The sequence below is a fragment of the Microcebus murinus genome, chromosome 12 (assembly GCF_040939455.1).
Source record: "Microcebus murinus isolate Inina chromosome 12, M.murinus_Inina_mat1.0, whole genome shotgun sequence".
NCBI classification, from domain to species: Eukaryota; Metazoa; Chordata; class Mammalia; order Primates; family Cheirogaleidae; genus Microcebus; species Microcebus murinus.
This window is the reverse complement of record NC_134115.1, coordinates 57504136-57521123: the sequence shown is the minus strand read 5'-3', so window position 1 is coordinate 57521123 and position 16988 is coordinate 57504136. Positions and strand designations below refer to the sequence as shown.

General features: G+C 43.7%; 1 protein-coding gene and 2 pseudogenes across 3 annotated transcripts in view; 2 read left to right on the top strand and 1 right to left on the bottom strand.

Moving 5' to 3' along the window:
• The window catches only part of DCAF12 (DDB1 and CUL4 associated factor 12), a 47305-nt gene that overhangs the window by 20659 nt on the left and 9658 nt on the right, over positions 1–16988 (top strand). For all 3 annotated transcript variants that reach the window (XM_076008802.1, XM_076008804.1, XM_076008803.1), the window contains exons 3-6: positions 7809–8015; positions 9319–9379; positions 15650–15843; positions 16756–16821. In XM_076008802.1, coding sequence (XP_075864917.1) covers positions 7809–8015; positions 9319–9379; positions 15650–15843; positions 16756–16821 — 528 coding nt within the window. The remainder of the gene's footprint in view (positions 1–7808; positions 8016–9318; positions 9380–15649; positions 15844–16755; positions 16822–16988) is intronic.
• Positions 12570–12636, bottom strand: LOC142874678 (uncharacterized; annotated as a pseudogene).
• On the top strand, positions 13301–15643 carry LOC142874291 (transmembrane protein 139 pseudogene; annotated as a pseudogene).

Below are 16988 nucleotides of genomic sequence, written 5' to 3'. Positions count from 1 at the left end.
CTCGATCTTTGTGTTGACTCATTTACATGTGTCTGCATACACATACATGCATGCAGAGATGTACGCACTAGTCTTACATTTTCCTGAGCAACAGCGTTTGCTTTCTTTTTCCCCCCTCTATCCTAGAAGCTTACCTTGCTATGCTGCTAGTTTCTGGCAGGGATCCCAGTAGGTTAATGTGGAGAAGGCCCATTCTGGGAAATAAATGTTAACAGGAGCTGCATGAAGCCTTGGCCCCTTGTCAGAGAGCTTGGGACGAAATCGCGTGGCAACTCATCCACATCCCTGTCCCTCCCCATGAAGAAGCAGGAAGGCTCTGTCCTTCGTGTGGTACTTTGCCATTCTACAAGAATGAGAGTGAGACTAGGGATAAACTCTTAGTTTCCTGAGCCCTCTGCAAACCCAGCTGTTTTCAGTTATTCTGTTTCACTTGTACCAAGTGTTTTTCATCCAGTGTAGAAATCTTTCTTATACACTACACAACTAAATAAACGTTAGAATAATAACGTACTACTTTTTTTTTTTTTTTTTTTTTTGAAAACAGAGTCTCACTCTGTTGCCTGAGCTGGAGTGCCATGGCATCAACCTAGCTCACAGCAACCTCAAACTCCTGGGCTCAAGTGATCCTCCTGCCTTAGCTGATCCTCCCAAGTAGCTGAGACTACAGGCATATGCCACCATGCCCGGCTAATTTTTTCTATGTATCGTTAGTTGGTCAATTAATTTCTTTCTATTTTTAATAGAGACGGGGTCTTGCTCTTACTCAGGCTGGTTTCGAACTCCTGGCTTTGAGTGATCCACCTGCATCGACCCCCCAGAAAGCTAGGATTATAGGGATGAGCCACTGTGCCCAGCTGGTACTACTATTAGCTGTCATTTGTTAGAACATCTATTCTGTCCCAAGCCCTGTGTTCAACACTATATTTGATTAGATCTCTCAGCAATCCTATAGGATAGATTATATTATCCAAATTTTACAGATAAGAAACAAGATTCAGAAAGGTTAAGAGACTTGCCCAAGTTCACACAGTTGATAGGTAACCAATCTGGAAGCTTAGATCTCTCCTAACTGGAAAACTAGAGTGGTCACACTTAGGACTTTCTTGGACATGAATAGATGAAACTTTTTCTCCTCACTTATTCTGGATAGTAGAAATGGAGCCCTGTCTTAAAACAAAGGGTTGGACTAAAATAATTATTAAAGTTTCAGCCAGCCCTCAGATTCAGGAAGAAACTCATCTCTCTCCAGGTTGCAGGTCACAGTTTATACTTGAGTCTTATCAGTCTCACTGCCCTCTCTGTTATGGAGCAGAGCCTCTCTACATCAGTGCTCAAACTTCCGTGTACCTGGGGATCGTGGCAAACTACAGATTTTGATTTAGGTCTGGGGCAGACCTGGGATTCTACATTGTGTTCCTTTGAGTATCAAGGGTCTTGATCAGTGGCTGTTAAACCTGGGAAGTCATTAGATTCTCCTGGAGAGCCTTGAAAAAATTCAATTTTGGTGGCTGCAAACTCAGAAATTTCTCTTTTAATTTGGTTTTTGTTTTGTTTTATCTAGTTAGGTTTTTGTTTTTGTTTTTGAGACAGAGTCTCACTCTGTTGCCAGGACTAGAGTATCATGTCGTCAGCCTAGCTCACAGCAACCTCAAACTCCTGGGCTCAAGCGATCCTTCTGCCTCAGCCTCCCAAGTAGCTGGGACTACAGGCATGCGCCACCATGCTTGGCTGATTTTTTCCTATATGTTTTTAGTTGGCCAATTAATTTCTTTCTTTCCTTTTTTTTGTTTGTTTTTGAGACAGAGTCTCACTTTGTTGCCCAGGCTAGAGTGAGTACCGTGGCTTCAGCCTAGCTCACTGCAGCCTCAATCACCTGGGCTCAAGCGATCATACTGCCTCAGCCTCCCGAGTAGCTGGAACTACAGGCATGCGCCACCATGCCCGGCTCATTTTTTGTAGATATATTTTTAGTTGGTCAATTAATTTCTTTCTATTTATAGTAGAGACAGACAGGGTCTTGCTCTTGCTCAGGCTGATTTTGAACTCCTGACCTTGAGCAATCCACCTGCCTCGGCCTCTCAGAGTGCTAGGATTATAGGCGTGAGCCACCATGCCCAGCCTCTATCTATTTTTTTAATAGAGACAGAGTCTCTCTCTTGCTCAGGCTGGTCTCAAACTCCTGACCTCAAGTGATTGTCCCACCTTGGCTTCCCAGAGTGCTGGGATTACAGGCATGAGCCACCACACCCGGCCTTATTTGGTTTTTTTTTTGTTTTTTTTTGTTTTTTTTTTTGAGACAGAGTCTCGCTTGTTGCCCAGGCTAGAGTGAGTGCCGTGCCGTCAGCCTAGCTCACAGCAACCTCAAACTCCTGGGCTCAAGCAATCCTTCTGCCTCAGCCTCCCGAGTAGCTGGGACTACAGGCATGCGCCACCGTGCCCGGCTAATTTTATTTATATATATATATATATATATATATATATATATATATGTATTAGTTGGCCAATTAATTTGTTTCTATTTATAGTAGAGACGGGGTCTTGCTCTTGCTCAGGCTGGTTTCGAACTCCTGACCTCGAGCAATCCACCCACCTCAGCCTCCCAGAGTGCTAGGATTACAGGCGTGAGCCACCGCGCCCGGCTTTTATTTGGTTTTTTGAGACAATGTCTTGCTGTGTTGCCTGAGCTAGAGTGCAGTGGCGTCGTCATAGCTCACTGCAGCTGCAAACTCCTGGGCTCAAATGGTCCTCTTGCCTCAGTCTCCCGAGTATCTGGGACTACAGGTGTGCACCACCATGCCTGGCTAGTTTTTGTATTCTTTGTAGAGACAGAGTCTTGCTATGTTGCTGTGGCTAGTCTCGAACTCCTGGCCTCAAGCTATCCTCCTGCCTCAGCCCCCCACAGTGCTAGGATTACAGTTGTGAGCCACCACGCTTGGCTTTAATATGGTGTTTAATTGACACATAATAATTACATATATTTATGGGGTATAGTGTAATGTTTTGGTGCATATATACATTGTGTAATGATCGAATTAGGGTAATTAGCGTATCTGTCACCTCAAACATTTCTTTGTGGTGAGAACATTCAAAACTCTTCTAGCTATTTTGAAGTATGTAATACTTTCTGTTGACTATAATCACTCTTCTGTGCAATGTAATACCAAAACTTATTCCTCGTATCTAACTTTAACTTGGTACCCATTTACCAACCTCTCCCTACCCCAGCCTCTTGTAACCACTATTCTATTCTAATTCTATGAGATCAACTTTTTAGATTTCATATATGGGTAAGATCATGTGGTATTTGTCATTCTGTACTTTGCTTATGTACTTTGTCATTTAAACTTAAATAACATGACCTCTAGGTTCATGCATGTTGTTGCAAATGTCAGGATTTTATACTTTTTTGTGGCTGAATAGTAATTCCATTGTATACTACATTTTGTGTATATATTCATCCATTGATGAACACTTAGATTGGTTCTGTATCTTGGCTATTGTGAATAGTGCTGTAATAAATATGCAAACTCAGAAATTTCTAATGGAGGAATGAGCTTTTTTTTTTTTTTTTAGATAATTTCCCAGGTTATTTTGATAATAGTTTGGGAATCACTGGTCCATAAGCTAAGATGTTAAGGATGCATTGTCCCACACAGCACAAACATGTGAGCGAGCAGTTAATTTTGCTTCAGTTAATGTTTTGAGGGCTATCTGGTTAGGGATCACTTGTTTAAAAGGGTAAGACATCCACTGACTGACATTTATTGGAAGGACTAATTCACAAACCCCAAAAGCAGGAGATATTCCTGGATCTCAGAATGAAACAGAACCAGGAGTTGGAAAGCCGCTAGGAACCAAGAATGTCCATGCTTCCTCTCTTATATTTTCTCTGAAGAATGACTGGTAAAAATGCCACCCAGGCATTTAGTCTAGTGCCACCCACAGTTCTACATTCCTGAGAGAATTTGAACAGCCTAGTCTAATCTAGCCTTGGACAGGTTCTCCCTGAGCCAGGAGCTCCCCTAGACTGTGCTGTGATCTGGGCATCTGAGTTTATATCAAATAAACAGCTATGAGGTCTCAGCCTCACAGGGGTGTGGAAAGAGGTTGCGTAGGCCCCCCTTGAAAAGTGGCTATTACAAGTACTTACTAAGTAGCTTGGCATTTCTGGGGCAAGATTATAAAACCAATTAAGATAAATGCTCTGCTCTTGAAATTGGGAGGGAGTAATTAGCTTAATAGGGAAGACAGACAAGTAAATATTTTAAATCAGTATGATATGGTATACTATTGTGGGCAGAGAGGGGTATCTTGGGAGCCTGTAAGAGGAGTACTTACTCATCCTGGATGTTTAGAGAATATTCTAGAAGGACATGTCTGAACTGAATCATAAAAAATAAGCTCATGTTGGCCAGGTAAAGGAAAGAGTAAAAGAAAGCATTTCGAGGCCTGGTGTGGTGGCTCACGCCTGTAATCCTAGCTCTCTGGGAGGCCGAGGCGGGCGGATTGGTCTAGATCAGGAGTTCGAAACCAGCCTGAGCAAGAACAAGACCCTGTCTCTGCTATAAATAGAAATTAATTGGCTAACTAACATATCTAGAAAAAAAATTAGCCAGGCATGGTGGCGCATGCCTGTAGTCCCAGCTACTCAGGAGGCTGAGGCAGGAGGATTGCTTGAGCCCAGGAGTTTGAGGTTGCTGTGAGCTAGCCTGATACCACGACACTTGCTCTAGCCTGGGCAAGAAAGTGAGACTCTGTCTCAAAAAAAAAAAAAAAAGAAAGAAAGAAAGCATTTCGAGCATTGTGAACAGCATGAACATGAAACAAAATAATTGTATTTCGTTGAAGAATCGTGCATATGTAATAGTTAGAAGCAGTTATTTCATGGTAAGGTGTGAAGATAGACAGGGGCTGGATTGAGCAGAGCCTTTTTTATTTAAGTGAGAAAGTGTCTCACTTTGTTGCCCCGACTGGAATGGAATGGCACAATCACAGCTGACTGCAGCTTCAAACTCCTGGGCACAAGTGATCCTGTCTCACCCTCCCAAGTAGCTAGGACTACAGGTGCATGCCACTGCGCCCAGCTAATTTTAAAAAATTATTTTAGTAGAGACACAGTCTTACTATGTTACCTGGGCTGGTCCCCAACTTCTGGGCTCAAGCAATTCTCCCACCTCAGCCTCCCAAAGTGCCAGGATTATAGGTATGAGCCACTGCCCAGCCCTGAACGTGGTCTTAATGCCATGCTAAGGAGCTTGGCTTTAGGTGAAGGGGAGCCATTGGATGTTTTTCAACTGGAGACTGGCTGGGAGGATTTCCATTTTTAGGAAGATGTCTCTGTTTCTAATATAGAGAACAATTTTGATGGTGGCCTTGCCTGAAGGCACAAAGACGAATTGTGGTTTTCCAAGGGAGAGGTGATGAGAGTGAGGATGTAGAGGAAGGAGCAGCTGTGAGAATATTTAGGCAGACTAGCTGATTGATTGGATGTTGGAATTGAGGCAGAAGGAGTACTCTGGGATAAAACCCCAGCTTAGGTGACAGGGCAGATAATGGTGGCATTAGGGAAATGAGCAATTTGAGGAGCAAGATAATTTGTTTTAGACACCTTGAGTTTAAAATGCCTGTGGGATGTAACAACAATGGTGCCAGTCAGGCAGGAAGTCTGCTGCTTTTAAGTAGTTGTGGAGCTCTTATGTTACAGATTTGAGAATAGTTCTCCCTCCACCCTGTCTGGCACTTTATTCTAGCTACTCCTCCATTCCTTTTTTTATCTTAAACCTAAGACCCATCTAGTTTCTCCTTTCATAGATCTCCTCCTGTGTAAACAGTAGCTTTATTTATGTAAAGGTTTGACATGGTTTGCCTTTACCATGAGAATTGCTGATGGAATTTTAATTCAGCTTCCAGGCTATAAGGTATATGAGGATAGAGATTATTTCTCTATGAAGTTGTGTTTGTAGCACTTATTAATAGAACAGTACTGGCAAATGAATGAGTGAATAAGGGATGAATCATGGAATCACATGAAGAGTTTAATAATAAAGTCTGTTGGGTGCCCTTCCTCTAAGATTGATCCTTTACCTGAAACATTTCTTTTTTTTTTTTGAGACAAGAGTCTCGCTTTGTTGCCCAGGCTAGAGTGAGTGCCATGGCGTCAGCCTAGCTCACAGCAACCTCAAACTCCTGGGCTCAAGCTGTCCTTCTCCCTCAGCCTCCAGAGTAGCTGGGACTACAGGCATGCCCCACCATGCCCGGCTAATTTTTTCTATATATATTAGTTGGCCAATTAATTTGTTTCTATTTATAGTAGAGACGGGGTCTTGCTCTTGCTCAGGCTGGTTTTGAACTCCTGACCTCGAGCAATCCGCCCACCTCGGCCTCCCAGAGTGCTAGGATTACAGGCGTGAGCCACTGCGCCCGGCCCTGAGTTGATTCTTGGAGAATAAAGAATTGGAGTTTTTATTCCAATATTGCTTATCAGAATAATAAAAAAAAATGATTCACTTCTGAAATGTACCTTAAAAAAAAACAAAAAAACAAAAAACAAAAAAAAAAAATGAGTTGGAGGACAGCACTTCAGGCAGAAGCAGGGTTGTGTAGGACAGAATGGGGGAGTGTGATAGTGGCAGTAGGTATAATAACTCTTTTTTTTTTTCTTTTTTTTGAGACAGAGTCCACTCTGTTGCTGGGCTAGAGCTCCGTGGCATCAGCCTAACTCACAGCAACCTCAAACTCCTGGGCTCAAGTGATCCTTCTGCCTCAGCATCCCAAGTAGCTGGGACTACAGGCACGCGCCACTATGCCCGGCTAATTTTTTCTATTTTTAGTTGTTTAGCTAATTTCTTTCTATTTATAGTAGAGATGGGGTCTCCCTCTTGCTCAGGCTGGTATAATAACTTTTATTGTGTCTCTCTAGTCATTGCAGAAAACCTAATAACATTAATAGGTATGTTTAACAGTGGCTGTGATGTGTTCTCGATATTGTGTTTTGTTTACAAGTTTCTGGGTGGATACATGAGGCTTAGATATATAAATTATGCCCAATCTGAGGGAAAACTGTTTTTTTTGTTTGTTTGTTTGTTTTTGAGACAGAGTCTCGCTTTGTTGCACAGGCTAGAGTGAGTGCCGTGGCGTCAGCCTAGCTCACAGCAACCTCAAACTCCTGGGCTCAAGCAATCCTTCTGCCTCAGCCTCCCGAGTAGCTGGGACTACAGGCATGCGCCACCACGCCCGGCTAATTTTATTTTATTTATTTTTATTTTTTTTATTTTTTTCTTAATATAAACTCTACTCATGTGGATCGGCTAATTTTATATATATATATTAGTTGGCCAATTAATTTCTTTCTATTTATAGTAGAGACGGGGTCTTGCTCTTGCTCAGGCTGGTTTTGAACTCCTGACCTCGAGCAATCCGCCCGCCTCGGCCTCCCAGAGTGCTAGGATTACAGGCTTGAGCCACCGCGCCCAGCCTGGGAAAACTGTTTTGATCTGACTCTTTGTGTCCATAACCTAATGCACGGCCTCTTTGAAGTTTTCTGTGAATCCCAGGCAGAATTTAGCACTTCCTGGTCTTGTGTTCATGTGGCATATTATATAATATCTGTCTCTAACATTATACTTGCTTATTTTCATGTTTATTTGTTTAATAACCCTGACAATGTCTTTAATAATTCCCAGGGTCTAACATGTAGTAGACATTAATTAAATGTTTAGTAGATAATCGAGCAAATGGAGGTTTGTACCCAGCATCAGCCACATTAAATAAGAACTCTGTTCTGCTTCTGTGTGCTTTTTCTCTTGTAGCTGTTTGTAGTGGATGTCCAGACAAGCCAGATCACCAAGATCCCCATTCTGAAAGACCGGGAGCCTGGAGGTGTGACCCAGCAGGGCTGTGGTATCCATGCCATCGAGCTGAATCCCTCTAGAACACTGTTAGCCACTGGAGGAGATAACCCCAACAGTCTTGCCATCTATCGATTGCCTACACTAGATCCTGTGTGTGTGGGAGATGTAAGTTTTCCCAATAGATTGTACTTAAAGGTAGCCTTGTTTTTTGTTTCTTGTTTTTTTCTTTGAGACAGTCTCACTCCGTTGCCTGGGCTAAGGTGCCATGGCATCAGCCTAGCTCACAGCAACCTCAGACTCCTGGGCTCAAGCAGTCTTTCTGCTTCAGCCTCCTGAGTAGCTGGGACTACAGGCATGTGCCACCCTGCCCGGCTAATATTTTCTATATATATTGTTGGCAAATTAATTTCTTTCTATTTATAGTAGAGACAGGGTCTCACTCTTGCTCAGGCTGGTTTTGGACTCCTGACCTTGAGCGATATTCCTGCCTCGGCCTCCCAGAATGCTAGGATTACAGGTGTGAGCCACTTCGCCCAGCCAGCCTTTGTTTTTAAATAGGGCCCAGTAGTTAGACCCTTCTCCCACCAGCTCACCTGGAAAGGGGTAGTTTCCTCTAGATTTCTGCTGACTCCAGGGACATGGGGGTGAAGTGTGGAGTTGGAGCTGTCAGAGTGAGAACTGGACTCCTCATAAGGCCTAGGGTATGTTTGATAAAGGGGTAGGCAGCACACCGGAGGAGCCAACAGCAGTGGGTTGTTGTTTGAATCCACAGTGTCCAGGTATCTCCCACTACCCACAGTCAGAGAGCAAAGTTTATTAAATCATTCATTCAGTAACCATTTGCTGAGTCTTCTATGGGTAGGCATTGTTTTAAACACCGAGGACACAGCAGTGAATGAAACAGATAAACCTCCTATCCTCTTGAAGGCTGCATTCTAGTGGAGGGTGACATAGAAACCAAAATATTAATATAAACCAATAAATACTTACCAGTAATATATCAGAGTTTGGTAAGTGCCATGGAGAAGAGTAAAGGCAGGCTAAAGGGATAGTGAATGAGGCAGAAGATGCTGTTTCAGAGGATAGACAAAGCTTCATTGATTACATGATATTTGAGCAGAGAGACTTAAAGGAAATAAGGGCACAAGCCATGCAGATAGCTGGAGGAAGAGCGTTCCAGACAGAAGATAGGACCCAGAGGTAGAAGCCCAGAGCTATGTGTTCACCAGACATGTTTATTACCCACAGTAATGCCAGTTTCATTTCAGCTTTGAGCTCCTCAAGATAGAAGCTAAAGATTGTAGGATCATGCCCTGTGGGTTGAGGTCACCAGCGATCGGAGTTGTAATTTTTACAAAGATATTTTTAGTCACACTTGTATACTTTTCAGGAGAGTTCATTACAAACCTTATTTCACTAATTTGTTTTCTGTTTTCCTCCCTGTACCTGTCACTCTCTTCTCTCCAAGGATGGACACAAAGACTGGATCTTTTCCATTGCATGGATCAGCGACACGATGGCAGTGTCTGGTAAAGTTGCCCTTTTATAGGGGGCTTTTGGTGTGGCAGGGAGGGAGGGATAGAGACTGAAAGTGGACAGTAGTGGGATAGGAAATAGCCTAGTAAATAGAAAGACCATTGGCCAGGAGCCAGAAAATGTTGTTTCTAATATTGGCTTTCTCTGACTTACCATGTGTCTTTGGATACATTATTGGTCCTGTAGCCTGAACTCCTGGCCTCAAAGCAATCCTCCCACCTCAGTCTCCCAAAGTGCTAGAAGTACAAGCATGGGCCATTGTGTCCAGCCAGTCTCTGTATAGTAGAAATACTAGCATATTTCCTCTATTGTTCATACTCTCTCTGCCTTGCTCCAAAAACATGTGTGGTAGCATGTTAGCTGAAACGTTTTCTTGGGGCTTCATTGAGATATGATTGTGAAAGTGTTCTGGAAAACTTGATGTGTTCTCCAAAGTATTAGAAGCAATTATCATTTACTGTACTACTGTGTGGCATTAAATTTCTTGTTGATAAATGGGGGAATTTCTTTTCCAGTGGTTAAAATAGCCAGAAAAAATATATATAAATAAACATATATAGATATAGATAAATGAGTGTAATGAAATTAACCTAGAGATATACAATTTTTTTTTTAGACAGTCTGCTTTTGTCACCCTGCGTAGAGTGCCGTGGTGTCAGCCTAGCTCACAACAACCTCAAACTCCTGGGCTTAAGTGAAGCTCCTGCCTCATCCTCCTGAGTAACTGAGACTATAGGTGCACATCATACCACCCAGATAATTTTTCTATTTTAAGTTGAGACAGGATCTGACTCTCACTCAGGCTGGTCTCAAATTCCTGACCTCAAGTAATCCTCCTGCCTCGGCCTCCCAGAGCGCTAGGATTACAGGTGTAAGCCATCCTGCCAGCCTATGAATGCTTTTTGAGTACCCACAGCAGCCCAGAAAGTTGGCTCAGAATGCTAACCAGCTTTGCTAAGTACCCATAGATAGGCGCAGTGGTTCACGCCTGTAATACTAGCACTCTGGGAGCCTGAGGCCGGTGGATCACTCAAGGTCAGGAGTTCGAAACCAGCCTAAACAAGAGCGAGACCCCCATCTCTACTATAAATAGAAAGAAATTAATTGGCCAGCTAATATATATAGAAAAAAATTAGCTGGGCATGGTGGTGCCTGTAGGCATGGTGGCATGCCTGTAGTCCCAGCTACTCGGGAGGCTGAGGCAGAAGGATTGCTTGAGCCCAGGAGTTTGAGGTTCTGTGAGCTAGGCTGATACCATGGCACTCACTCTAGCCTGGACAACAAAGCGAGACTCTGTCTCAAAAAAAATAATAATAATACAGTCCTCCTTCTAAATTCCCAAGAAAAATAGTATAATGGTCATTAAACTAAGTAGTTTACATATGTTATCTTATGTAACCCTCAGAACAATACTAGAAGGTTTGCATTATTAGCCTCATTCACAGATGAGAACATTTAGATTCAGAGAGGTTATTATAACTTACCTGGTGACTACATGAGTAGTGACAGATGGAGCCAGGATTTAAATACATATCTATCTGCTTTCTCCTGTTTCACCATGTTGCCCAGACTGATCTTGAATTTGTGGCCTCAAGTGATCCTCCCACCTTAGCCTCCCAAAGCACTGGGATATAGGCATGAGCCACCATGCCCAACCTCTTTTGGATTCGTAACAAAGCAGTATTCTTCTGGTGTGACTGTTTAAAATTTTTTTTTTAAGTGAGCAATAGAAAGCAGCTGGAAGGGAAAACAAATCTAATAAAGAAATATAGTCATAAATCAAAATTAGGCCAGATGTGGTAGCTCACATCTGTAATCCCAGCATTCTGGGAGGCCAAGGTGAGAGTATCACTTGAAGCCAGGAGTTCAAGACAAGCCTGAACAATGTAGCAAGACCCCATCTCTAAAAACAAAAGTTTAAAAATTAGCTGGGTGGGCTAGACGCGGTGGCTCACACCTGTAATCCTAGCACTCTGGGAGGCTGAGGTGGGAGGATAGTTTGAACTCAGGAGTTTGAGACCAGCCTGAGCAAGAGTGAGACCCTGTCTCTACTAACAATAGAAAAAATTAGCCTGGCGTGGTGCTGCACACCTGTAATCCCAGCTACTCAGGAGGCTGAGGCAGGAGGATTGATTGAGCCCAGGAGTTGGAGGTTGCTGTGAGCTAGGCTGACACCATGCCCAAGCAACAGTGAGACTCTGTCTCAAAAAAAATAAAAACAGGCCGGGCGAGGTGGCTCACGCCTGTAATCCTAGCACTCTGGGAGGCTGAGGCGGGCGGATTACTCAAGGTCAGGAGTTCAAAACCAGCCTGAGCGAAACCCCGTCTCTACCATAAAAAATAGAAAGAAATTAATTGGCCAACTAATATATATAATATAAAAATCAGCTGGGCATGGTGGCTCGTGCCTGTAGTCCCAGCTACTCGGGAGGCTGAGGCAGGAGGATCGCTTGAGCCCAAGAGTTTGAGGTTGCTGTGAGCTAGGCTGACACCACTGCACTCATTCTAGCCTAGGCAAGAAAGCGAGACTCTGTCTCAAAAAAATAAAAAATAAAAAAAATAAAAACATTAAAAAAGATAAAAATTAGCTGGGTGTGGTGGTATGCACCTGTAGTTCCAGAAGGCTGAGGCAGGTGATTGCATGAGCCCTGGAATTTTAAGAGATTTGTAGTGTTAGGAGGGCACCTTCTGGTCTCAAAGGAGATTTGGCAAATAACTTTACTGGAAAAGGAATATTTTTTTTTCTTGATTGATTGATTGCAGAGGCTCACTCTGTTGCCCTGGCTAGAGTGTTGTGGCGTCAGACTAGCTTCTTTTTTTTTTTTTTTTTTTTGAGACAGAGTCTCGCTTTGTTGCCCAGGCTACAGTGAGTGCCATGGCGTCAGCCTAGCTCACAGCAACCTCAAACTCCTGGGCTCAAGCGATCCTGCTGCCTCAGCCTCCCAAGTAGCTAGGACTACAGGCATCAACCACCATGCCTGGCTAATATTTTCTATATATATTAGTTGGCCAATTAATTTCTTTCTATTTATAGTAGAGATGGGGGTCTTGCTCTTGCTCAGGCTGGTCTCGAACTCCTAACCTTGAACGATCCGCCCGCCTCGGCCCCCCAGAGTTACAGGATTACAGGCATGAGCCACCACGCCCAGCCTGTTTTTTTATATGTAAATTAAAAAATAAATTTGCAGGGGCCATGCTAATCTTATCTGTATCATTCCAATTTTAGTATATGTGCTGCCAAAGCAAGCACTGGAAAAGGAATTTTAAAACAATCTTTTTTTGTGGTTCTTTTTTTTTTTCTTTCTTTTTTAGAGATGGGGGTCTTGCTCCTGCATAGGCTGGTCTTGGACTCTTGACCTCAAGCCATTCTCTCACCTTTGCTTCCCAGAGCGCTGGGATTACATAGTGGTTCTTGATACTCCATTTTATGTCTATAACATAGCCCTACTGTCAAATATATAGATTGTTCTGAATAAACATCTTTATAGTGTATTATTCCTAGATGGGAATATATACTTTCAGAGTTTTGTTGCAGATTGCTCAGTTGTACTCCAGAAAGATACCATTTTTAGTTTGCCACCAACAGTGTATACAGGGCTCAATACAAAGAAGTGTTCTTGGTTTTTTAAGTAATTTGTTCAATAAAGAAAATGACTCACTTTTTTAAACATTCATTTTATGTAGAACAATCATTCTTTTTTTTTTTTTGAGACAGAGTCTCGCTTTGTTGCCCAGGCTACAGTGAGTGCCGTGGCGTCAGCCTAGCTTACAGCAACCTCAAACTCCTGGGCTCAAGCAATCCTGCCTCAGCCTCACAAGTAGCTGGGACTACAGGCATGTGCCACCATGCCCAGCTAATTTTTTCTATATATATTAGTTGGCCAATTAATTTCTTTATATTTATAGTAGAGATGGGATCTCGCTCTTGCTCAGGCTGGTTTCGAACTCCTGACCTTGAGCAATCCACCTGCCTCGGCCTCCCAGAGTGCTAGGACTACAGGCATGAGCCACCGTGCCCAGCCTAGAACAATCATTCTTAATAAGAGATTGTGGTTCCTGTGGGTCCATGGAAAGCCTTAAGGGTGCCCATGGACCTTCCCTGAAATTGAATGTAAAATGTGGTATTTATGTGTAATTTTCTAGAGAAAGCACCTGTAACATTCCTGAGTCTCTCAAAGGGGTCCAAGGCTCAAAAGTGATTAAGTACCACTAATCCAGAGTGAGGGCTCCCAAACACTACTGCCTACTAGAAGTCAGCGGTGGATGTATGCAAAGTGACCTAAGCATTTAGCCTGGAAAGTTACTGAGCTTTATCAAACTACATGAAGTTCTCTTTTTTAAAAATTCCACCAACCGTTTTAAGCTTAAAGGCTATATTTTAGCTCATAGGCCTTAGTTGAATAGTTCTCTTAGTATAGCTATTAAAATGCCTACTGCTTGGCCGGGCGTGGTGGCTCATGCCTGTAATCTTAGCACTCTGGGAGGCCGAAGTGGGATGATTGCTCCAGGTCAGGATTTCTAAACCAGCCCGAGTGAGACCCTGTCTCTACTAAAAATAGAAAGAAATTAATTGACCAACTAAAAATGTATATATACAAAAAAACCCAAAAATTAGCCAGGCATGGTGGTGCATGCCTGTAGTCCCAGCTACTCGGGAGGCTGAGGCAGTAGGAATCTCTTGAGCCCAGGAGTTTGAGGTTGCTGTGAGCTAGACTGATAGATACCACGGCACTCTAGCCTGGGCAACCAAGTGAGACTCTGTCTCAAAAAAAAAAAAAAAAAAATGCCTACTGCTCTGTGTTTAGGGTGGGCCACTTGACCAAAGCTTCAGCACATAGAAGGAGGATGTACAAACAGAAAAGTTATGAGGAACTCCTGGGCCAGGTGCGGGGGCGGAGGGTCCTGGGATCGGGACAGAGGTGTGAGGAGGGGGTCTGCGGCTCCTTGCTTTACAGCGTTCTGGGGACTCCCGACAGGCCGCTTTTGGGCTGGAGCATGGGCTGACTGTGGAGAAAAGGGGAAGACCAGGTCAGACAGGGAGCCTGGGAGGGCCATGGTGCCAAGCCACTTGTGGAGGAGACTGGAGAAGCCATTTATCTTCCTGTGCTGCGCCTCCCTGCTCCTGGGGCTGGCTTTGCTGGGCGTACGGCCGGACTTCGCCCCTGTTGCTTATTTCTTTCTCGCCTTGGGTGGCTTCTTCTTGTTTGCCTGCCTCCTAACCTGTTTTCTGGAATGGGGGCTCTGGCTCCGGCTCCGGCTCCAATCCATGTAGTCCGAGAGTCCAAGGGCCTCAGGCAATGCATGGAACAATGACGCCTTTGAGGTGCCAGCCTATGAAGAGTCCGTGGTAGTGTTGGAATCACGGTACCACCACTAAGAGGTGGACCAACCACCCCCCCTACAGCAGTGTTGTGATTCCCCCAGGACTTGAGGAGGGACAGGAGGGGCACACAACAATATGGAAAGGCGAGTGGGCTCAGAGGGATCTATGGCCCAGGAAAGAAGCCCTGGAAGAATTCAAGTCAGCCATCAGCTTCAGGGACCACAGGCCGTGTCCACTGCTCCTGATCTGCGAAGCTTGGCAGCACTCCCCAAACTGGAGCCTCTTACTCCGCCCCCTGCCTATGATATCTGCTTTGGTCACCCTGATGATAATAGTGTTTTCCGTGAAGACAACTAGTCGTCCCCCTAAACAGCTCTCCCAGGATTTATTGTCTCCCCATACCAGATCCACGCATTCATTTGACCATTTCCCAGTGCCTTCTATGTGTCAGGAGCTGTGTTTCTGCCTGGACATCATAAATGGGTACTTGGACCCAGAGGGGAGTCACGATACAGTAAGCCCTTCCCAATTGAGATGTAGGTGGTGTAATTTGAGCCTTCTGGCAACATTCGATAACCTACCCCATATCCAGTATTTCCAGAGTTAGATTGAGGTGAGGTGAGGAGGTGATCCTGAGAAGCTGGAGAAAGAAGAAAAGAATAGCATCAGAGTGACAGCTATGTTGCTTCTGATCCAGGTGTTTTGCCCCTATTAGTTCCCTTTTGCTTCCAGGCCTTGTGGCCTTTTATTATTCTCATTGAAAAATGAGGATTCCAAGGGTCATGGGAATTTTGTTAACTTGCACAAGAGCACACTGCATAAAAATAACTTGAACAAACTCCTCAAAAAAAAAAAGTTATGAAAGCCCACCTTGACCTCTCTGGGATTATCCCATGGAGGGTTGAGTATATCTGACATCTGTGGTCTCCCTGGCTTGCAGGTTCACGTGATGGTTCTATGGGACTCTGGGAGGTGACAGATGATGTGTTGACCAAAAGCGATGCGAGACACAATGTGTCACGAGTCCCTGTGTATGCTCACATCACTCACAAGGCCTTAAAGGATATCCCCAAGGAGGACACAAACCCTGACAACTGCAAGGTCCGGGCTCTGGCCTTCAACAACAAGAACAAGGTATGAACTCATCAAGGGATCCCTGAAGCTATTCCTCTTGCTTATGTCTTGAGATGCACTCCCCTTTCCACTTCTCAAGTCACTGTGCTACATAGTTTGGTTCTGTGCCCACAGAGCACCTCTTAAAGTCTGAGGGATGCTGGTGAGAAATTATAACTGAGGCTGTGAAACACATTTGGCAGTATTTCTCTGAGTGACTATATTTGTGGGTCAACCTCACAGTTTCCCCAGGACCACTCTGATTTGACTGTCTCATTTGCACATACTTTTGCACGTGCTCTATTTTGGGCTTGATTTTCATACTTGCCTCTGTAAGCAATCACTCTTTGGTATTCAGTTTCTTTTCATTCTTCACTGCCTTCTTTCCCTTCACACTGCCACCAAGGCTTACCTAACCACTGAGTCAAATCTCCTGACACTGAGGTTTTAATAAAAGTGAGTGTTTGGATATAGACCCAGAGCCAGAGAAAGCTTTCTCCAAAATCTGGACAGGCCACAGTTTGAAGGGCAGCTCCCTTAGCTTCTATCTGCCATCCGTATTTATGGCCTAAGGGTACATTCATTCTTCTACATTAGAACCTCCACTCATAGATGCTCTCATCTGAGACTTATGAAAGTGTCCTTCATGTGTGTGCTCTGCTCTAGCTCTTCAACAGGATGTCATGGGGATGATTGCATAGTAAGGATTTTTTGAACATGGATACCTGTGTTCTTGCTGCAGCCTCAGTTTAATATGCTGTCCAGCTGCATTCCGTAGGATGAGGCTGTGGGCTTGATGATTACTGGCACCCCTGCTGGGATCATCCTCGTGGGATAGGAATAAAGGACCCTGACCTTCAGGATCTTCCCCTGCTTTCTATTGTAAATTAGTTACTACAGATCGGAATATAACCTCTTTCATTACTCTTGCAGGAATTGGGAGCAGTATCTCTGGATGGCTACTTTCATCTCTGGAAGGCTGAAAATACACTTTCTAAGGTGTGATTAACATGACTTGGTGATTTTACATAATAATTTACCACATAGTTACAACACATTAATTCTTTTTTATTATTATTACTTTTTTTATAATTTTATTATATTTTTTTTTCATTTCTTTTACCCATATATTAGGTTCTCCATGTCAGAGAACACATTAATTCTTT